Genomic DNA, 23,757 nt, shown 5'->3' on the forward strand with positions numbered 1-23,757 from the left:
TACTGGTTAGTGGTTTTCCATTTTCCAGCATCATGAACAGAACTCCTTTCTCTGAAAAAGAAGGGGTAAATGAAGTCCAAAGTCAGTCGACATTCTGATCGTCAAATTCCGTACCGCAAAACTTGCTTTCGGACGGAAGGTGACACTCCCCGAAAACTGCCCACACCAGAGACACGTCGTGATGTCGGGGTTGAGCCAGGCTGACAAACTTGCAAACAAGTGGAAAATCAAATCAAACTATACGCCCAATATATTCCAAGTTTTGACAAGGGTCAAACTTCGACCCAATCGTTCGTTCGTTTGGGGTGGACCCTTTTTTTGCCCACAAAATTCAATACACGCGTGTTTGCGTAGTTTTAGGGTGATTTTACAAATTGGTAAGCTTTACTTCAGTTTTATTCTTAAAAATCTTGGGTGAGTTTTCGAAAATAAGAAATGACGTTTCTAACTAAACATTGGACAAATAACGAAAATCAATTTCAGAAATGCTTAAGATCATTTATCATCGTAATTTTCAAATTGAGTTTCAATCATGAAAAAAACAAATTCTCAGAAACTGATCCCACCTAATGAATGTGTCCGGCCCCTCTCAGAAACACACCTCCAAGAGCAACCCCGTAATTTCAGTTCCGTCGATCAGCCTCTATTGTTTCTGATATTGATGAGGGTCGCTCGGTAACCTCATCTTGGCCTCCCAGAACCAAAACAAAAAAAAAAGGAAAAACGCAGCGGTGGCAACCAATCGAGAAATGATTGATTAAGTCACCCCCGAAGATCCCGGGCCAAGAAAACAAAGCCACTCCCGTCGGCTGCCAGGACAAAGTTGGCAAATCGATTAAATTTAACCCTTTTTCTCCCCCTCCCCTTCCCGCGTAACCTCCCCGGGGGACCTGTCCCGAACCGGGGGAGGGTCACCGATTCGCAAATGAACCTGCCAAAAGCAGGGCGGCCTTACAGCAATAGCAACGACGACGACCGGAAATAAATTGCATGAGTGAGCGAATAATTAGGGACGAAGGCTCGTTGGATCGACGCGCCTCACTAATTGAGTGGGTGGTGAGTGGAAAAGTGTTAGTGCCACGCGTTTCCGCGCGTCCCGCGCGCTTGCCACGTGCGAATCAGCGAATAAAAACTAATTGGGATGGATGAAAATAAAAATTAATCCATAAAAGTAATAAAAAGAGGTCAGACGACTGGGGGACTCCTGGAAGGGAAGGAAAAAATAGGGCAGGGACAGGGGGTCGCTTTATTCGCCGGGAAGAACCGTTCAAGAGCGATAAAATGCAATGAAAAATCGCGAAAATATCGCCAATTACGCTAACGATAATTACATGACGCAGGCAGCCTTCGGGATACATTAAGGGCTGGAGGGACGAAAATGAGTGAATAAATAATATGTATGATGTTTCATTAAGTCCATTCATCAAAGAAAACAGCAAAATTTAAAAAAAAATGTCCAATACACTTGAAAATATTTTATGACCGTTTTCATTTAATCATGTTTGCTACCGAAGCAGAAAAACTTTCTACTTTATTTTTGAATTTTTTTATACCAAGCGCGAGGAAAACAAAGTTTTTTTTATATTTAACCAACCTAGTTTTCCGCGCGCTTGGTGGTTAAGGAATTAACTTTATATGTAACGATGCATGGAATTAGTTAAAAATGCTACTTAAATTCACTGAAATTTATTATAACTGGCCAAACAGTTGATTTTAGCAAAACAATTTAAATTTAGTTTTGATGTGTAGCAGAAAAAGTTAAACAAACAATTGAAAATAGAATGCAGCTACCAAATTAAAAGGTAAGGCTGAACAAAACTGATTCGAATGAATTTGCTTGTTGTTGATGAGATTTTAAAAATAATATTTATATTCATTTTATTCTATTGAAATGAAACCTAAACCTGGCACTTGAATAATTGATCATTCATCATTGACCAATTCGTCGCCGTCGTGCTAACTTGTCGTACGTGCATTTTGGGCCAAATTGAGTTAAGAACGCCATTTTGTGCAGCTCACAATGCCACATCTTTTGACCTTCACAGATCCCCAAAATTCGATTTCAATCCTAAGATATTCAATGAAAACCAAAAAAGCTCCGAAAATTTTTGTCACTTTTCATATGTAAGAAGTTTCAATCTTGTCGTGCTATCTTGTCACTCCCTGAAAATTGATGTAAGTGCGACAAAGGCCAAAGGGATTTCAGGTCAGGATGCGTTTGACGCACGTTAAAGCTAGACTATCGTAAATATTTGTAATTATAACTCGGGACTCCAGCATTTTAAAGCATTTTAAATTTCATAATAAAAGAGAATTCATTCTAAAATTTTTGAGAGTACTACAACAATCCTCTTTTTTTTTTAAATAAAAAACAGATTAAGAAAACAAGGTTTCACAAAATTCAAAGTTTAAAAAAGGCAAATTTAGATGGAAAAAAGTCTAGACGCTTTCCATTTTCCATTTTTGAGACCAACTTTTTAGTTTTTTTGTAAAACATGCCTATAGTTTCACAACGAAAAAATCATGGTAATATTAAATTTGCATAAAATTTGTAAATTTACATCAAAAAGTGTGTAATTTTAAACATTCCACATGAATGGAGGTTAAATTACCCCAAAAAAGGGTTTTATCCTTCGTTAATTTAACTTGTTTTGTATGTGTGCGGCCCAATTCTGAAGTCGTTGGGCATTTTCCAGCCCCGCCTTAACATAGAAGCAAGAACCAGACGGATCCTTGATCTATCTTAAGACTCCCAATTCCTTTAGGAAAATCAGGGATCAGGGCGTATTTAGAATGAGAAGAATACAACATGTTTTTATTACCTTTTGATGGCTTTGTTAAATATGCAGTAAACAAGTAAACAAAGTTCATTTCATTTCATTTCATTTTATTTGGTTGCTTTAACAAATACATTGGTGCAGTTGTTATCCTGAGCTGAGATATGGACTACCTTTCAACAGCTGATTTTTTCTTAATGGGGAGAGAGTTTACTCTTACTAAGGATAACGAATTGGACAGAGAAGGAAAACAATTGCAAAAATAACCTTCGAAATAGCTAATAGATGTGGGATAGTAAAAATATGAAGTAGGTGGACTAACAAATAAAATAAACACCGTAAACCGGGGTGACTTTGATAGGATTTCAATTTGATTTTGTAATCTTTTCCAATAGGTAAGGTTATTCTCAAGATTATTATTTTTAAAACATGTACTGGGGTAGGCCACACAAAGTCCATGCACTATTTTGGAAAAAAAGTTTTTTTCTATAGTGTTTAGAAAAATAGTTACGTTAAAAATTATTAGTTTAAATTCAGGGGTGACTTTGATAGTCATAGTTTTTCTTGTTAAAATCATATTTAAGATGTTAAAATTTTATTTGTAGGTTAAATATATCAGTACTGAAGTAGTTGATAAAGTTTTTAGGAAAAAAATCAATGTTTATATTAAATTAACTAAGTTTATATGCTTTTTAACAAAATACATATAAATTTTAGGTAAAACTGTTAACAAGTCGGAATTTTGCCTGAAATTTGTTAAAACTAGTTTTGTTTATAAAATTATTGATTTATATTGCATTTTATACTGAATTCAATGCTCGAATCACAAGTTTTCACATTTTGCATGAAATTTGTTCAACTGAAATTGCCTACAAATTTGATTTTTTTTAATTGTGTTTCAAAAACACACATTATTTATTATTTACAAACTTATTTAACCTTCTCCTAGTGGAAAATTGTCCAAAGAATCCGAAAATGCATTCCGTTTTCCGATTCAAAATCATGTTCATTGAGAAAATCATGACACTTTGAGAAGTTTAAAATAATGACTTTCATCTACATTTTCTTATCTATAGTTAACTAACTAACTATATGAAAAGTTCTTCTTGAGGTGCTTTGAACACTTCTCTACCACGGTCAGTATGATTCTAAACAATTCCGTACGTATTTTAATTGTTCTCTTCATTTTGCGGAAAAATCGCAAACCTATCAAAGTTACCCCGGCTACCAAAGTCACCCCGTTTTACGGTACATTAAAAATGTAAATTAAAACAATACGAGAGCATTAACTTAAAAAAAAATAAAACATTGAAATATTACAGGGTGTATTTCAAAGTGGTTGAAAACTGAAGCTACCTGAAGCTATACCGATGAATAATATAGTCATATAGACCCCCGTTGATCAGGTAGATATCCAGGTCATAACTTCCGGGAGTTCTTGGATGACCCAAAACAATCCAACATGCCATAGGATGTCCATCATGGTCCACTGAAGCTATCTGAAGCTATACCGATGAATAATATAGTCATATAGACCCCGTTGATCAGGTAGATATCCTGGCCATGACTTCCGGGAGTTCCTGGATGACCCAAAACAATCCAACATGCCACAGAATGTCCATCGTGGTCCACTGAAGCTACCTGAAGCTATACCGATGAATAATATAGTCATATAGACCCCCGTTGATCAGGTAGATATCCAGGTCATAACTTCCGGGAGTTCTTGGATGACCCAAAACAATCCAACATGCCACAGGATGTCCATCGTGGTCCACTGAAGCTACCTGAAGCTATACCGATGAATAATATAGTCATATAGACCCCCGTTGATCAGGTAGATATCCATGCCATAACTTCCGGGAGTTCCTGGATGACCCAAAACAATCCAACATGCCACAGAATGTCCATCGTGGTCCACTGAAGCTACCTGAAGCTATACCGATGAATAATATAGTCATATAGACCCCCGTTGATCAGGTAGATATCCAGGTCATAACTTCCGGGAGTTCTTGGATGACCCAAAACAATCCAACATGCCACAGGATGTCCATCGTGGTCCACTGAAGCTACCTGAAGCTATACCGATGAATAATATAGTCATATAGACCCCCGTTGATCAGGTAGATATCCTGGCCATGACTTCCGGGAGTTCCTGGATGACCCAAAACAATCCAACATGCCACAGAATGTCCATCGTGGTCCACTGAAGCTACCTGAAGCTATACCGATGAATAATATAGTCATATAGACCCCCGTTGATCAGGTAGATATCCAGGTCATAACTTCCGGGAGTTCTTGGATGACCCAAAACAATCCAACATGCCACAGGATGTCCATCGTGGTCCACTGAAGCTACCTGAAGCTATACCGATGAATAATATAGTCATATAGACCCCCGTTGATCAGGTAGATATCCTGGCCATGACTTCCGGGAGTTCCTGGATGACCCAAAACAATCCAACATGCCACAGAATGTCCATCGTGGTCCACTGAAGCTACCTGAAGCTATACCGATGAATAATATAGTCATATAGACCCCCGTTGATCAGGTAGATATCCAGGTCATAACTTCCGGGAGTTCTTGGATGACCCAAAACAATCCAACATGCCACAGGATGTCCATCGTGGTCCACTGAAGCTACCTGAAGCTATACCGATGAATAATATAGTCATATAGACCCCCGTTGATCAGGTAGATATCCATGCCATAACTTCCGGGAGTTCTTGGATGACCTAGTACATTCTAACAGATCACAAGGTAACCATCGTAGGTCACGGAAGCTACCAGCAATTATCACGATGGTGGATACACTGGTACAGACCCATGTTGAACAGGTAGATAATCAGTTCATTATTTCCGGAAGTTCTTGGATAACCCAGAACCTGCTGTAGAATATACAGCGTAGGTCACTGAAGCTATTTTGAATAACCTGGAATTACATTATTATTAATAAAAATATATAATACTTTATAAAACTAAAAAATACTTAAAACTCTTTTTACGCGAGCAATTCAAAATAGCGCGAACTCTTTTTACGCGAAAAATTCAAAATAGCGCGAACTTTTTTTACGCGATTTTTTTTACGCGAGAACCAAATTTCGCGTAAAAAGAGGTTTGACTGTATTGTTCCAGAAATCGCAAGTCTAAAAAAAAAGTAAATCTTTCCGAGTTCCTGAGGGGAACACCCTTGAAGAGTATCGGGGCCGGCATTTACAAAGCGGATTCAGTGGCAGTTTCATTCTCAACTTAATGTTAACATGTTAAGGTTATTGTTAACATTCCATAGGTCGCCTCCCTAAGGTGTCCTGATAAGGTCCAGTTTGTGACGATACACTACCTTCCCTTTACTAAGCAATCGATTCCAGAAGGGAAAAGATCACCAGTTGTGTTGGTCCGAGCCGGGATTTGAACCCCGATTTACCGCTTACGAGGCGGAAGCGTTACCACTGGGCTACGTGGCTCGGTCAAAAAAAGTCTACTACGCAAGTCTATTGCACTTTAATCAAGCCTCAACTGCCCAAATCTTATTTTCGATTTTTTTTATTTTTTTTTTTCAGTTATTCAGGAGGTTTTTTTTTTTTTGAAACTTTTGCTCTACGTAAAAATTATTTTCTTTAGTTTTATTCTTTTCACAAAATTATATTTTCAAGCCTTATGGAAATGTTAGTCTTCATTTTTCGTAAAGACGTCTGTTCAGGTTGAAGGCTTTATTGAGAATGATCCTAAAGTTACCAAATCGTTCAGAAATCCTTTCTCGAGTTATGGGGTTGGGGAAAGTTTTAATTGCACTTTTGTATGGACAATGATGCAATAGGCTTATTTGAACATCGTCATTGTTTTTTTCATTTTTGGAAAAAAAAACTATTTTTTGCAGCTTAATATTCTGTGAATTATTTTCAATCTTGGATAATATTACACTGAATGGGGGGTGACGAGAAAATTGTGACATTATTTAAAATCCTCAGTGACACCCTGTGGCTCTCTTCCTTAGGCGAAAGAAGCATATGTGCCATTTTTTAGCCAAATCGGTTAAGGTTGAGCCCAGTCACGACGTTCTGGTAGGATTCTAGCAGAGTTCTTACAGAGCTGGATATTCTTACAGCATTCTAGCAGAAATGTTCCACCGTTCTAGCAGGATTCTGGCAGGACCAGCTCTGCTAGAATATTTCGTGGGAATTATTGAAAAACTAATATTGAGAAAGGTCATTTTTGTGTGGAAATGTTTTCAAGAATAAGATTCTAATGTGAAATTTAACGCTTTAAAGTTTTGTGCAAAGTGCAAAGCGATTTGATCCTGAAAAGAAATTAGTGATTTAAAAAGAGGTTTTGTATGTAAAGATAGTTTATTTAACCAACTTTAACGTTCTTCAGCGACCCCTAAACCATAACCGATTTGGCACAATCCCTTTTTTTTGCCACTATAATGAGCAGTCATTCAAAATTAAATGTCCACTGCTTCATGATCTGCTCTAAAATCGAACAGGTCGTGGGTGTCTTTTAAGTTCATATTTACATATACATTCAATCCCACACCTGCCCAAGTAACCCAAACCCAAGCCGAAATCTGCGTGGGAAAGGACCCTCAACGGCGATGGTTGGTTATTTACCCCCGCAACAGAGCATCAGGTAGCAATAGAGACACCAACCTTTTTTGACGGAGGCTGTGCCCATCCCACACACCCCCAAACACGCGCCGTTTTGAAGGACACGCGCGCGTGTTGTTCTTTTGTGACCTTCTCTCCATCGTGTGTGACAGGGTTTGCTGGGGTTACTTTGTGTCTTTTTCGCTGCTTGGGCGCAATTTGGCCCCTTTTTTGTAGATGTGGGTTCGTCGCTGTGCCGCTCCTGTACGTGGTGGTGACACAAGCTATGAAGAGAATCCTTTTTAGGTGACTTGTATATTGCATTTAAGCATCATGGAACAAAGAAGGGGGGGTTGGGACACGAACAAAAGCAACAGAGAAGAAGAAAAGTAAAGTTTGAAGCTCTGGGATTAGTGCGGGTGACTTTTCAATCTGGTAAAAGTTTATTAAAGTGGAAACCGTCATCGTTGGTTGGGTGGTGGTGGTGGCACGGGATGATTGATAAGCGCCGGGGACACACAAAAGTTCCGTCCTGCTGCTACTCACAGGGCCAACGGGACGGAATCGTGGCTGCCATTGCGCCAAGCCAGCAAACGGAAGCATTAATACACGAGGCGAATGATCTGGGCAATTTAAACTTTTTTTTCCAGCCTTGTCATCGCGCTGAGCCTGACAGAGTGAGAGAGACAGAGGGAGAGAGTAGTAGTTGAGACGTAATCAGATTACGGTGCTGTCGTGGATTGCGAAAGATGCTGATTAACGAGTGGATAATCGCAACTGAGGGGGAGGCCACAGAAAAGATTGTGCGCTGTTTGTAGAAGGGGGGACTCGGCAAGTGTATCGTGAGTTGCACAAAGTTTCACCAAGTCGTCGACAGTTGGGCTGTCTCGAACGATAACAGCAGAGTGACTCAACGGTGACTTGTTGGGTAATGAGTTTGGGTTGATAAGATGCGGTACCATGCGTCTCCTTCGAACTGGCATTTCTGCTGATGGAGGAGCATTGTAATTTATGGAGAATCAATTTAGTTAAATCAATATTTGTACCATAGATCCGGCAAGATCACGTGCAACGATTAAATCAAACAACGCATCAAGAAATCAACGTAAAAAATCACACAACGGCAGCAACAACACCAACAACATCATCAACAACACGACGCTGCGGGTAAAGACATCCCAGATATCTTCACTCACCATCAGTTGTCACAGTTCTTGTGTATTTGCGTGCTAATGTGGCGTATAGTTCCTTGTCTCATGTGTGTTTTTTTTTTGTGTTTGTGTGTTTGTAGCGTTTTTGTGCGTGTTGTCCTGGCCATCTCCCCTTTCGGCAAAAGATTGATAACCGCAATTATTCTCCCCTTTTCTCTTTCGGCTCGTGACACGAACGTGAACCAACCCCGACCGACCACCCAAATCAATCTTGCCACGTGCCAAGGTTTCCTTCAGCAGTCACGTCCGAGCCGGTCCAGACAGCGGGAACCGGTGCCGGGGCCGGAGCGTGCGCGGACGCCCTGCATCAACCGGGACACGGTTCTGCGGATCAACCGCCGGCCGGTGAGGCACCGCTCGTGCGACAGCTTCTGGCCTCCGCAGCAGCAGCACGGAAGCGCAAGGAGTCCCTCCCCCCGGGGCAGCAGCACCAACCTGGGGGGAGCCGAAGGTGGGTCCTTTGCATACGACATTGGGGCTTATGGCCATTACGGTAGCCACGAGAGCGTGTACTTTGACGAACGGGTTCGAAAGCAGCACAAAATCGAACCCCTGCGGACCATGTTTGACAAGGCGAACGTAGTCTTGGTCGACTGGGGAGGGCGGAACAAGTCGGCGGTGGCCTCCACCACCCCTCCACCGGCACCCACGAAACGGCTGAGTGATAATGGACTTTATGACAGACGATGTCAGGAAAAAGTTGTTGGCGATGATGATGCTGGTAATAATTCCGTCAAACAAGGTGAGATGATTGAAAGTGAGGCGAAACCTCCCACGCCCCCCGTGCCGGACGTGGCACCTCCACGACCCCCATCACCCCCTCCGAGGAGATACTTTCTGCCGATGGAACAGCTGCAAAGCGGCGTTGGGATCGAAATCCTTCTGCGGTGTTACGGAGGACCACCCTCGACATCGTCACTCAACCAGAGCGAAAGTCAAGAAATTTCCACTTCCAAGATTGATGATGGTACCGACAGTCGTCAACGGGCCAAACAACAACAACAACCTCGGCCACCCCCTCCGCCAGGTTTCCAGCCCTTCACCGAGGACAGAACACTTTACCAAGACGGCATCCAGTCAAAACCTCCACTCAAAAGCCGAGCCACGCCAACGAAGCGATTTCCCAGCAAACCTCCCACTCCGACACCCACGATTTTCCCCGTCAACCACAGCGACGATCCGTCGCCGATGACAACGGCGTACCGAGATGAGTTCAATATAAATTCAAATACGATTTTGAATTTAAATATTGATAACAACACTTTGCCATCGACAACGGTTCCACGGATCACCGTGACTGATTGCCCCGAGCTTCGCGGGGCCACGTCAAAAACAAACGACCAATTATGGCACGAAATAATAGATGAAAATCATAATTACAATGAAAAACTAATTACAAACAGCAGCAGCAGCAGCAGCGGACCTCGAGCATCCGAATTTGACGACCTCCACCGCCCACAACTTCCTAACGAGCAGCATTCAAAATTAAATGTATCAAATCAGGCAAATCGTAATTGGATTAATTTAAATTCAAATGAAATTTATCCCCACTCTGCTGCCCCCGATTGGCAAGCAGCGCCAGCTGCTGCACGTGTGACAAAAACACGTGTCCGCGGCGACTCTTTCGAGGACTCCACCGCCGCCACTGCTACTAATGACGACCCCCGCCCGGTGCTGACCGTCATTCGCAGCCCCGTCGATAATTACGACAATAAAAGTATTAAAAGTAATTATTGCGCCAACGACGCCCACGGTCTCCAACGCTCCGAAAGTCGCGATTCGGCCCGCAGCTGGCGCGTCGATGAAGTTCTCGAGTTTCCGCCACCGCCGCCGTATTTGTGCGATTGCGACACCAACTCGCCACCGTCCTCCGGTAGATGTTCCGCCGAACAGGGGCTGCTCTCGCGAGGTGATTATCGATTGTTCGTGCGTTTGTTTGTTTGTACGAGTGCGGGTGTGTGTGTTTATGTATTTTTGGGTCAACCACTTCAAACAGACCGCGGCCGGATGGATGGATGCTGGCGGAGCCCTGATTGCCAATGGCCACTCGCGAAATCCCTTTCCAATTAGTGTCTCGAGCCGTTTCGGACGATGTCAGTTGATGAGCAGATGCAGTCATTGTTTAGATGGGAATTGAGATTTTGGTACCTCTATGGCATTGCTGTTCATGATTTCAATCCAAATTTCTCATATTTTTAACTGGTTTGGATTTCCTGTTTAAATTCAGCATCTCAGATTTTTAAATCTGGTCTACTTCTTTTGTTATGTTTTTTAATAAGTTTTTCGAAGTTTTTGGCCAACTTTACAACCTAATTTATTTATCTTAAAATTATAAAAAACCCCCTTTATATTATCATTATATATATTGCTTATTGCGAGATAAAATCACGTTTCTCCATTGCTGAGAGTGACAGGAGATTATTGCCGCCTAACTAATATATGGTAAACCAAATTTGTTGGGTTCTTCAAATTTTAAATAATATTTTCAATCATTTTTAATTTAAAAAAAAACTCTTGAAAGCAGTATTCATTAACTGGATAGTTTTCATCATTATCAATTACTTTAATTACTAACAAGAATTTAATGCATTAAAATTATTGAAAATTTGCAAAATTTAATGGTTTTAACTCTTGTTCAAAATCGAGGGGAGCAAAAAACATTTTTTTTTTAATTGTCAAAAAATCAGAAGCCGGAAGAATGTGCTTGAGGTGTGATTAAAGCTAGGTGACAGAGAAAATATTTACGTTTTATATCAACTTTTCTTTTTTAACTTGGTTGAAACTTTGTCCATGCCTTATCTTTGGTGAAAGAAGAAATTTTGCTTCGTAGATTTTTCTATACAATTTTGCACTGGTCATATAAAATGAAATTTTTTTTTGAAAATCTGATTTTCCGAGCGATTTGGTATTTTTGGCAAAGTTAGGTTAGGACTTTTCGGGAAAAATGTTAGAAAGGTGAAAATCTGGTAATTGGGTGATGATTTTTTCAGTAAATGATGAATTTGTATGAAATTTCCAACATGTTGTAAATTGTTATACACATTTTAAAATTCATCAAATTTGATTTTGTAAAAGACATAACTTTTCTTTTTTAGATGAAGTGCACCGTTAATTTTGCAATTTGAAATTATAAAGAAAGGAAAATCACCATTGCCAAAAATATTTTCAAAAGGTAGAGGAATTTTCCAACAATTTTCCGTTTTCGACTTTGATTACCGGACGATTTTTTATGTTTCAATAAAAAAAAGAAAATTTAAAAATCAAGCCAAACATTTGAAAAAGTCCCAAAAAATGTTTTTTTCAACTTTATACCATTTTTTCGAATAATCTACAACTTTGCCAAAGTCATCAAATCGATAAAAAAAAATCTTTCCTCGGGATACTGATTTACGAATATTCAAAAATGCTCAATTTGTAGCTCGAAAAAAAAATCTAGTAATTTAATCTACTGCCAAAAAATTGCTAAATATTTAAAAAATCAAGAAAAATATTTGTTTGAGAAAAGTTTAGTTCGTCTTCCACAGACTCGTTCTACCAAAATGTATTTTTTTAATTGCTCAGCTATTTCAATAATAAGTAGTTTTAAATGATTTTGTTCTGTCCCCAGGTCTTAGAGCTAAACAATTAAAGCACATTAAACAAAGCTTGTGTTGACATAAACAAATAATGAAAAAATAATTTCAACCCTCTGCAACCCAACCCCGCCTCTAGGCGGGCTTTGACTTGAAAATTCACCAAAAATCAATTTTTCTAACATTTTTTAATCTTTAAAAAGTTTTGGGGCAATTCTCTACCAACTCACCCGAAATCGGGAAAAGTTGCCCCGACCCCTCTTCGATTTTCGTGAAACTTTGTCCTAAGGGGTAACTTTTGTCCCTGATCACGAATCCGAGGTCCGTTTTTTGATATCTTGTGACGGAGGGGCGGTACGACCCTTTTCATTTTTGAACATGCGAAAAAAGAGGTGTTTTTCAATAATTTGCAACCTGAAACGGTGATGAGATAGAAATTTGGTGACAAAGGGACTTTTATGTAAAATTAGACGCCCGATTTGATGGCGTACTCAGAATTCCGAAGAAACGTATTTTTCATCGAAAAAAACACTAAAAAAGTTTTAAAAATTCTCCCATTTTCCGTTACTCGACTGTAAATTTTTAGGAACATGTCATTTTATGGGAAATTTAATGCTTTTTTCGAATCTTCATTGACCCAGAAGGGTATTTTTTTCATTTTGAACAAAAATTTTCATTTTAAAATTTCGTGTATTTTCTAACTTTGTAGGGTTATTTTTAAGAGTGTAACAATGTTCTACAAAGTTGTAGAGCAGACAATAACAAAAATTTTGATTTGTAAACATAAAGGAAGGCTTGTAAACATCACGAGTTATCGCGATTTTACGAAAAAAAAGTTTTGAAAAAGTTGGTCGTCGTTGATCATGGTCGTTCATGGTGCCCCGCGACAGACACGGACAATGAAACAAAGAGAAACGCAAAAAGTAACTTTTTCAAAACTTTTTTTCGTAAAATCGCGATAACTCGTGATGTTTTTTAGCAAACCTAGAAAAAACACGAAATTTTAAAATGAAAAATTTTGTTCAAAATGAAAAAATGACCCTTCTGGATCAATGTAGATTCGAAAAGAACATTAAATTGCCCATAAAATGACATGTTCCAATAATTTTTACAGTCGAGTAACGGAAAATGGGAGAATTTTTGAAACTTTTTTAATGTTTTTTTCGATGAAAAATACGTTTTTTCGGAATTCTGAGTAAGTTATCAAATCGGGCGTCTAATTTTACATAAAAGTCCCTTTGACACCAAATTTCTATCTCATCACCGTTTCAGGCTGCAAATTATTGAAAAACACCTCTTTTTTCGCATGTTCAAAAATGGAAGGGGTCGTACCACCCCTCCGCCACGAGGTATCAAAAAACGGACCTCGGATTCGTGATAAGGGACAAAATTACCCCTTAGGACAACGTTTCACGAAAATCGAAGAGGGGTCGGGGCAACTGCTGTGTGAGTTGGCGGAGAATTACCCATTGGAAAGAAGAACTCTTAAAATTTATGAATGTTTTAGGGTTGGAAGTGTGATTTGTTTTATGTGACTTTGTCAATGTTTTAAAATGAATTTTTTTTGGGGGGTTTTAAACAATTTAAATGATAATGGTTCATTCTAGAGTAAAAAATGTAAAAAAAATGCAAAAAACTAAAAAAATAGTGACGGTAAAAACATGACAATACTAAATAGACAAATGGTAATGATAGAAGATGGTACTATTAGCCAAATACGAATACGAAACAAACATAAACTAATCAAGATAAATGCAAATATATACATATGGAAAATTCAAAAGGGAATTGAAATATGTTTCAAAAATCTGCCGTCTTAAATTTTAAACGCTAACAAATAAATCAATTGAAACAAAGAATCGCTCGGATAGTCGGTCGTTACTGTTAATAAATTTGAACAGCTGCAGACATAATCCCAGGATAATTCCAATCCTTTGTCACGTTTTACACCCATACTTTCGCTCTCAGGCGTGTTCTTCTGTTTATTTTTATTCGTAAACCATCATCGCAAATTAAAATCAACACGCTTTAGCGTGTAAATTGCAGGATAAATAAAAGAAAAAAGTAAATTAATGCGAACGCAACACAAAAAGTTTGCATCATTTTAATTACAATTACAGAATCGCGCAACACCTTTTTTTTAGCGAATTGTTTCCACTCCAGTTTTTGCAACGATTCGGTGTTATTTCTCGCCATTAACACCGGCAGATAGTGATTTATTCGGAACTGCCTTGCATAATCGGGGTAACGTGATTTTTTTTTCGCCGTCCAGTTTCTCTTTAATGAAATTTGCCAAGCCTGCTTTCCAAGTGGAACCCGATCCCTAATGGTGTCTGCTTGAATTTGTGATTTTTTTTTCTTCCACCTTGTTGATTTAGAGTGGTTGAAAGCGGGCAAGAGAAGGATACTTTTTGCTAGTGCTGATTGCATTTTCAATCAACGATGATGATACTTTAGTTTTGGCGGTGTAACGAATGTAGTGGGTAGTACTTGGAGGTTTTTCGGAAATTTTGAAAAAAAATCGTTGGAGCTTTTACAGTTCTTTGTATAAGAAGAAAAATAAAACCTCAGTTAAAATTAATTCCTCTTCAACCGTAATAACCCTTTAAAAATAGTATTTCTAGGTGCTTGTTTGCATTTCAATCGAATCGCCCGCAACATTGCATAATTAATTTTGTGTTTTCAAAAGCTGCTTTCAATTAAATCTGGAAATCGCTCAAAATGTACCCAGTTTGTATTCACAAATTGACTCTCGCTGCAATGAAAAGCTCCGAATCCTGCTGGTTCTACAAACTTGCAGTCAGCATCCAAAATCTGGTCCGCTCGTCACACAGTTTGACGGTGGTTGTCATCCTGTCCCCAAATCTGTGTTTCTGTTGTTTGTGTGTGTCGAAAGTCCGCTCGTTCGAACAATCACCATTTCAATTAAACTGAAATTGCCCCATTACAGCGCAATCCCACGATAACCGCGCCAGATCCACCCCGGTCGTTCCCACTGGTGACAATCCGACAATATCCCGGAGCTGTCGTCAGGACTCAACTGCTGATGTTTGTCCTAGTTTCGGTGGCCGCTGGGACGATAATCACACCAGGGTTACTGCTGCTTCTGCTTCTGCTACTGCTCCCGCTGCTGATGATTATTTTAAAACAAATTTAACGGATGATAAATTTTTGAACGAATGCGTAAATACTGCATGTAATTTGCGCCGGGACAAGAGTAAACATCGCCAGCTGAACTGCAGCAGCCCCGACAGTGACCATCAACCGGGCCAGGCTTCCAACTCACTGCACAAATCAATTGACGCGTTTCTGGCCCACGAGCAGCGTGGCCAGGCTGGGTCCAAAAATAGCGTCCCCGGTGCCACCCAGCAGATGAGCTTTACCGATGGTGAATACGTTTTTGGCCCCTACGACGAACACTCGGAGGAATTTCAACACTTTAATCTGTGGAGCAGCGAGTTTCGTCAGCTGCGCCGGAATTGCCGCCACCAGCAGCGCACGCAACGGCTCGAAGGGGGTGGTGGTGGGACCGGATCGGACAGCAGCAGTGGGACCACGCTGGTGCCCCCACAGGCCACGTCCCACGATGGCAGCAGCAGCTGCTCGTGTTCGGTCATCAGCAGCAGTGACACTCTGCGTGAGGATCCGTCCGAGAACGAATTGGCAAAAACGCCCGAATGGCGGCAGCCCAGCAAACAGGTGGAAAATTATGACGACGACGACGACAGGCCGGAAAATGGTAGGTTGATTTTCCACACCTCCAGGTCGCACACCCACGAAGAGAGAGAGAGGATTAATTTTTTTCCATCGGATATGGTGAAAACGTGTTGAAAATTAATCAGCATGCAGTCCGGAATGTGTGCGTTGATGCTTTGTGAAGGGCCATTGTTATTTTTTTTTCTTGGATGGTTGACAATTGATTGATGCTTTGAAGTTGACATGACGCGGCAGGGTGCACTTTACACAATGTGAGAATGTCGGCTTACGTGAATATTTTTACAGGAAATTTCCATAAATAGCATTTCCGGAAACAACATTCGACAGGCTTTTTAATTCGCAAGCAAGGATTTGTTCTTTATCCGCAATGTATGGAATCATGAACCTTTTGGGCTATTGAAGATTTAAAAGAACATTAAATTTCTTATAAAATGACATGTCCCACATTTTTTCTAAAGTTTAATAACGAAAAATAGCGGAGGTTTTAAAACCATTTTGAAGAACTTCATTTAACCTAGGGTCCTTTTTTAATTCAATGTCCCTTTAAAATAAAAAATGAAAATCAACACAAAATTATTGCAAATCATTGAAAAAAACGTGTTTTTCAGATGTTTGAAATTTTAAGATATCGAATTATGAATTATGATTCCTTCTAATTCGCTCTATAACTGGAAAGATGCATTTTTGTGTCGATTTTTTTTTAATTCAAGATAATATGGATGAACCAATCAAACAAAACGGCTTTTATGATACAAAGAAGCCCTCTAAAAATTTAAGCTGATTAAATATTTTTTACCTTTCCTTAGCAAGTATCATTAGTTAACGTTTATTTACGGTTCAGTCTCCAATAAAAAGAGACCCCGTGTTTAATATACATCTAGCCGAGATAGTTAGAATTATTGAAATACTTGAAGATTTCCACAGTAAATATATAATATGCCACCTATATAATAAAATCAAACATTTAAAATAAAATAAAAATCAAATTTTTTGAGTGATTGGCAGGACTCTTTCATCAAGAGCGGATTTAAAAAAATAAATTTAATATCGTATGTTTTCAAAATACCCTGGCTCAGCACACAATTCCCAGATTTTCCTTGACTTTTCTAGGTCAAATATAATTCCCTGAAATTCTTGGTTTTCGCTGACATTTTCCATGACTTTTCGATCTGTGATCTAAAAGCTAAAATTTGTAAATGACCTAAAAGCTCCGTATTTGATTCAATGTTCAAAAATAAACGTTAATCAAATAAAATTTCAATATTCAGCAATATTTGCATGGGAAGGGCTTACTTATTAGGCGTCATCCATAAAGTATGTCACGCTCTAGGGGGGGAGGGGGGGGGTCTGAGCAAGTGTAACATTGCATGTTATAAGTATAGGAAAAGCGTGACAAAGGGGGGGAGGGGGGGTAAATTTTGGCCGATTTTAGCGTGACGTACTTTATGGATGAAGCCTTATATTATTGTCATACCTAGGCCGTTGCAAATGTTGTTCAAAGTTTTCGCCCCTTAGAAATCGGCCCGAAAAATCAGGGGGCATTTTTTTTCTTCAAAAAACTGTTTTTTTTATGGAAATAAAATTTGAAGCAACTGAGAACAGATAGACATGCATTTTCTCGCATTTATAACCATACTTAGCATGTTTGGAGTCTCTCAAAAATATTTGGGTTTTTTTGTGAAATTCCAATCTATAGTACCGCAAAAAGTATTTTTTTACGAAATTTGTTTTCTCTTATACTTAGAATAATTTTAAACTAATTGCAAAATAACTAGACTGGTTTCAAATGCAATGCAGTTGAAGAATGTAAACTCCAAAAAATATTTGCAAACGGCCTAATTAAAACAAATATTCTGGCACTATTCAGGTCCAGTTTTGTATGATTTCATACAATTATTAGACTATTATACCAATCGTGTTGTGAAATTCAAGGACACGTGGTGTTCAGTTTATTTACAAATAAAATTATTGGAATAAACGTGTGATTGAATAAATTATGTACTTGAACATTTTCCCAATGAATAATATACAAATCTAAAAATTGTGAGAAAATAATGAATTTGATTTGATTGGAAACTGAACCGACGCAATACAAAAAAATTTAATAAAAAATATTTTTTAAATTCTAAAATTAAGAAAATATGTTTTAAGTTGTATAACTTTTTCGAAAAGCATAAAAGCTACTTTTAAGTTATAGAACTAAAACATATTTTTAATGTTCTTTCCGAAATACCTTTCAACTAGAGCGTCCGATTTCCCGTCCCGGGAAAAAAATCCCGGGAATTCCCTGGATTTCCCGAAGAATAATATTTCCCGTTTCCCGGGAAATTTGTTAATTTCCCGGGAATTCCCGAAATTTAAGCGGAAGTATACATTTTCCTTACTTTTTGGTCCAATTTTTTTTTGAAAATTTACAAAAAAAATAATGAGAGAGCCAAACTTAATTTTATTCATTTTAATCTACTGTGCATATTGAACTAATAATAAAAAATCAGGTTCATTTCAGGTGTATTTCAGATAATATTTATTGTAAAACGGGGGTAACAATGATAGGATTTCATTCTGTTTTTATATTTTTTTTCCAACTGGTAAGGTTTGTCTCAAGATTATTATTTTGTAAAACATGTACTTGGGTTGGTCACACAAGGCCCATGCACTATTGTTGGAAAAAATGTTTTTCAATAGTATTTGAAAAATAGTGGCGTTGATTGTATTTAGCATTTTGGGGTGACTTTGTACAAAGTATTTGTTGTTAAAATCAGATTTAAAGTGTTCAAACTAAGGTTGCTGATAAGTGTATAAGAAGAAAAAAAAATCAATGTGTAAATTTACTTAACTTAGTTTATAAGCTTTTTAACAATTTACATATAAATTTTAGGTGAAATTAATAAAAAGTCAAAATTTTGCCCAAAAATCGTTAAAATGTGTTTTGTTGCTAAAATTACGGTCTAGAACAAGTTATTTGCCATGACAAACATAATTTCTGCATGATTTTATTTTTTTGCTTTATGAGTCAACGTTTTTAAATTCTTAAACATATTCCCTTGAAATGGTAACAGAGACAAATTTATAAGCATTTTTATGGTTGAGAAGCATGGATTTTACTCACTGATTTTGAAATTTGATTTAAAAAATAATACTTCTTAACAAAAAAAAATCAATTGTTTTTTTTTTTTGATTTGGTAGGAGTTGAAAGATAGCATATAAAATTAGAAAAGTTCAATATTTTTATAAAGTTGTATGATTTTTAAAAGCCATTTATCAAGCCATTAATTGACCCCACACTCATTTTGAACATTAAAGTTGCTGTTCTATACACATTTGTTGCAAAATATCAATCAGAAGCAGGATAAGATCAATTTTCGATAAATTGAAAATTTTCCGGGAATTCCAGGGATTTCCCGGGAAATTTGTTAAAAATTTCCCGTTTCCCGGGAATTTTGTAACCCCGGGAAATTGGAGGCTCTACTTTCAACAAGATTATTAAGCTCCTGGGTCAATAACTGAAAATTCAAAATTATTCGCAGTGTGATATCGACCGACATTGATTCTGGCGAACTCAGCTCTATTCAAACAACAGCACAATAAAAAGCAATAAACAATATTTATCAACAATTACGCATCCAAACATTGTTCGTAGCACAACCGCGGCTACCGCAGTGCCGATTTTTTTCAACACGTTCTCGCTATCAATCAACCGGACTCGGGTTATTTTTCCATTCCATTCCCACTTGCCCTCGGCGGGGATGACCGCAACGCCGCATCCGGAAACGCCTCTCTGCCCGCCAGACTAATCGACGCATCAATTCAGTTCCAGCCTTTGCTGCCGCCGCCGGAAATGTGCCACCCGCCGCAACATCCTACCACCGGTGGGTTCGTTTCGAGAACGGAAATATCCACCCGCCATCGACTCCGCTGACCCGCGTTCCGACGCCCTACCCGAGTCCCACCCGGGATGACGGGGATGAGGCAATTTTCGACCGGTTCGCCGAACAACTAAAAGGTTCGCGCTCTCAGGATCAGGACGGGTCGGAGGCGTCGGTTGAGAACGTTCCCCTGATTGATGCCGTACTCGATGATTTGCTGATGTTCTCCAAGAGTCTCACTGCTGCTGACGGCGAGAAGGGACGTGCGGCTGCAAAAATTGTCGAGATAAATGATGATAATTTAATTAATTTATTAGCTGATGATGACAATGCTGCTTCTGGGGCGACCGGAGCTAACGAGGATTCTTCCAAGGAGACAACCACCGGGAAGAAGGATTCTGCTGGCTTGGGGAAAAGTTTGCCTTCTAAGCCGCTGCTGGGCTCTGCAAATAGTGACGATGTCGTCGATGGGGAAAAATGTGACCAGAATGCCAATGAGGCACGAAAGCGCTGGGATGTGTCGTCGGAGGACAATTATTTGAAGCGGGAGGACATTTTCACCAACGTCGCCATTTTCAACTGGAACCCGCTGGACGTTTACCAGCACCATGGACTGTTTATGATCGATCCGCGCTTTGCACTCGCTGACCTGCATGCCACGACCGTTTGTAACGCCGACGACGACGACGACCAGACCCGCCGAAAGACCGATGACGCACATTCTGGCAACGGCGGCGATGACACTGCTGCCACTGATGGTGCAGATCCGTCATCGGCGAACGTGAATTCATTTGCAACTCAACGAGCGCGCCAAGACGGCATCCTCCTGCTGGAAAGCCATAAAATCCCGAACGACAACCGTCCGTCGACGGGAACAACGGTGGACCATTTTTACGACTCAGCTCACGTCGAATATCCGGTTCGGTGGCCAGACTTGAGCTTGAGCAACGCCACAAAGGAATGCCATCAATCGCCACCACCGCCGACGCCGTTGGTGGAATCTGATTATGATAATGATCTGGCCAAGAAGTGCAACCCGCAAAAGGACGCCGTTGACGGCGGCGAGGAAGGTACTGCCCGTGGACGTGTCGTAGAGTGGTGTGGTTCTGTGTTCGTGTAGTGACTGTGACTACCTACTGTTATTCGTTATGTGTATGGGGAGGGGGCTGGTTCTTCTGCAAGATGGCCGGCCAGCGCACGTGACTATCCCACTCCCAATGTGGACATGTATGTACCTGAACTGTAGAGAGAGAGACTGTGCGTAGTTAGTATGGAAATAAACGGCATTTGTTATTAATTCATTTTTCACTTATTTAGTCACATATCTAGAAATCTCAAATGAAAAAGAAACAGTTTAGTGTTAACAGCATCCGTGGATTGGGTTAAACTACTTTTGTGTTTGTACATATTATTTGAATCTTCATTATTTTAAAAGTTCTACTAGTAAAGTATTATTTCATTCAAACCTTGCAGCAACAACGAACCGCCTTTATGTTTCTTTGTCTGAAAGTGAAATGCATGTTTTATAACAAAATGTATCTTTATTGACCACCATCTTCGATCACATATTTCCAGGACACTTTTGAGCAATTTGCAAATCTCATTTGACCTCAAGAACCCAGAATAAACTAAAAAAAAATGTCATGATTCGATTATCCGAAGTGATTTTTATCTGAGAACTTCGGATAATGATTTAAAAAGTGAACTCATCTCGTTTCACTTTTGGAATTAGTAAATAAATAATAATAATAAATCGAGTCTAGACTGTATGTTCTTAAATTTGCACATTCAAAGGGTCCTAATTTCATTGAAAATGAATTAAGTCCGTTGCAAATACTTTTTGAAGTTCACGTCCCTCGATATGGCCAAAGTCGAGCGGGGGAGGCAAAACAATAACAAAAAATATAAAAAAATAAATTCCTGGCCATGGTTTCACATTTGAATGAAAAAAATATATTTTAAATGCTTTATACACCTGTCCAGTTGTTTTGCAATCATTAGTTTCCAATATATCTAAGTATTCACGAAAATTTTATTTTTCGCAAAAAAAAGTTTTAGTGGTGCTGTACATTGGAATTTAAAAAAAATCAAAATGTATTTAATCCTGCATAAACATGATAAATATGATAACCATTGCAGCAAAATGCGTTTAAGGTTGTTTTCAGTTGATTAGACTTGTATTTTCATTAAAATTTTGAAGTTTTTTAAAAAATATTATTTTTACATGTTTTCGTTTTGGCCCCTGATTTTTCGGGCCGATTTTGAAGAGGAGGGACGACACAAACTTTGCAAAACATTTGCAACGGCCTAGTAAGCGTTTAAAGATGCACGGTATGACGAAAGCAAGATATTATAAATCGAGATGACCCATGAAAAAAAATCACCTTTGCGTCATAACGTTTCAAAATATCATATCAGTGAAAGTTCCGTTTTCAGATGCAAAGTACCAAAGAGGAGGTGCATCGAGGCTTGAGTCAATTTTAATTTGTTTTTGTTTGGGTCTTAATTTTCGGTATTAAAATCAGAAATCACAAACGAATCACTGCCGACTTGAGCGCGCAACCACTCGCTATTGAGCACGACTCGCTAGCAGCCAGCGCCTTGGTCAGTCGCTTCTCACAGCGATACAAATACTTCGTGAATTTCCTTGCCTACTCCGTCTGTCGACCCGAGTCACGAACGAACAAGCTCAAAGAGGAGAGAATCTAACAAAAGCGTAGTTGGTCTCTCTGGGCGATTCACTGTACTACCCGATTTGAGTGAGAGGGAGAGCAAAAAAAGAGAGAGTTTTCAGTAGCGATTGGTATGGAAGTGACAAACGGTCAGAATGGATCAGAGCAGTATTGCGTCGCGTTCGATTTGTCCTCACGAGTGAAAAGGGATTGTTTTGAGCATTCATGACCCTTGTAAATAATCGTTATTATGTGTCGTATTTCAAGATATTTTTCATTTCATTTACATTAAATGACTATTAGCAAGAAACAATAATTGTTTCGAAATATACATTTTGTTTATCAGAGAGGTGAGTTTCAACTTTCCACACATAAATTCTATGGACCAACTTAATTACGTACGAAAATGATCAATTTCTTTTAAACGTGTGAAAATATGGTAGAAATCGGAATATTGAATATTGCAATTCACGGAGCTGCAATTTTTGATAATATTCAAGACGTATTGACCAGAAAATTCAGCCATAACAATTAATTTTTAGTCAACAAACAATATTTTTTTGAAAAAATAATTTAAAGTTTAATGTTGGTGACAGTAAGTATATTTTGAATTTTCACAATACTAATGTAGAAAAACTGAGAAAATTTTCTGCATTTTTTTTTATTTTCCCCTATTCCCTAGACAAAAATATGCGAAAAAAATGAAATTGAAAACAATAAAATGGACTTAAACCTATTATCTAGACGAGGCTCAATTAAAAAAATGTGAAATGGTATAAATTTCAAAATACATAAATTGTTTTAACATAGAAGAGTTGAAATATCCAAGAAGATTCCTTTTTTTACATAAAAATTGAGTTTTCGAGATGATGCTTATCTTTCATGAACTATTCCAAAAAATATGCTCGATTTTATATATTTTCTATAACCAGCTCACAAGACGGTGTGATTCATCTAAAAACTAATGATTGAAGATAGACAATGTCTCATCTAAATAAAAAATACAAAATTTAAAATTTCGAATAGAAAGTTTCAAATTTAACTCACTTTACTAATGTTAATGTGTTATTATGTTAACGTCAACATTTCATATATCGTGTTCCTCTCAGAAGATGTCTTGATAATGTCCAGCTTGGGACTTCATTCCCTTTACTAAGCAATCGAATTGAACCCAAAGAGCCTCGGTTGAAACCTCAATAAAAGCATAACATTTATCTTAACCCAATATTTAAACAACAGCACTCACAAGTTTTAAATTCAATTGGTGAGTTTTACCAAATTTACCTATTTAATTTCATCATAAGAAGATGTTCCTGTTTCACACGCTCCCGCGTGTTTAATGATAATTTGATAAAATA

The 23,757-nt window shown here is 38.6% G+C and overlaps 1 protein-coding gene across 1 annotated transcript in view; it reads left to right on the forward strand.

The window, feature by feature from the left end:
* LOC120424416 (uncharacterized) overlaps positions 1-23,757 on the forward strand; it is a 92,846-nt gene that overhangs the window by 10,475 nt on the left and 58,614 nt on the right. Inside the window, exons 3-5 of the mRNA XM_039588527.2 lie at positions 8,799-10,481; positions 15,095-15,883; positions 19,673-20,797. Coding sequence (XP_039444461.2) covers positions 8,799-10,481; positions 15,095-15,883; positions 19,673-20,797 — 3,597 coding nt within the window. The remainder of the gene's footprint in view (positions 1-8,798; positions 10,482-15,094; positions 15,884-19,672; positions 20,798-23,757) is intronic.

Source organism: Culex pipiens, chromosome 3, assembly GCF_016801865.2.
Source record: "Culex pipiens pallens isolate TS chromosome 3, TS_CPP_V2, whole genome shotgun sequence".
Taxonomy (NCBI): domain Eukaryota; kingdom Metazoa; phylum Arthropoda; class Insecta; order Diptera; family Culicidae; genus Culex; species Culex pipiens.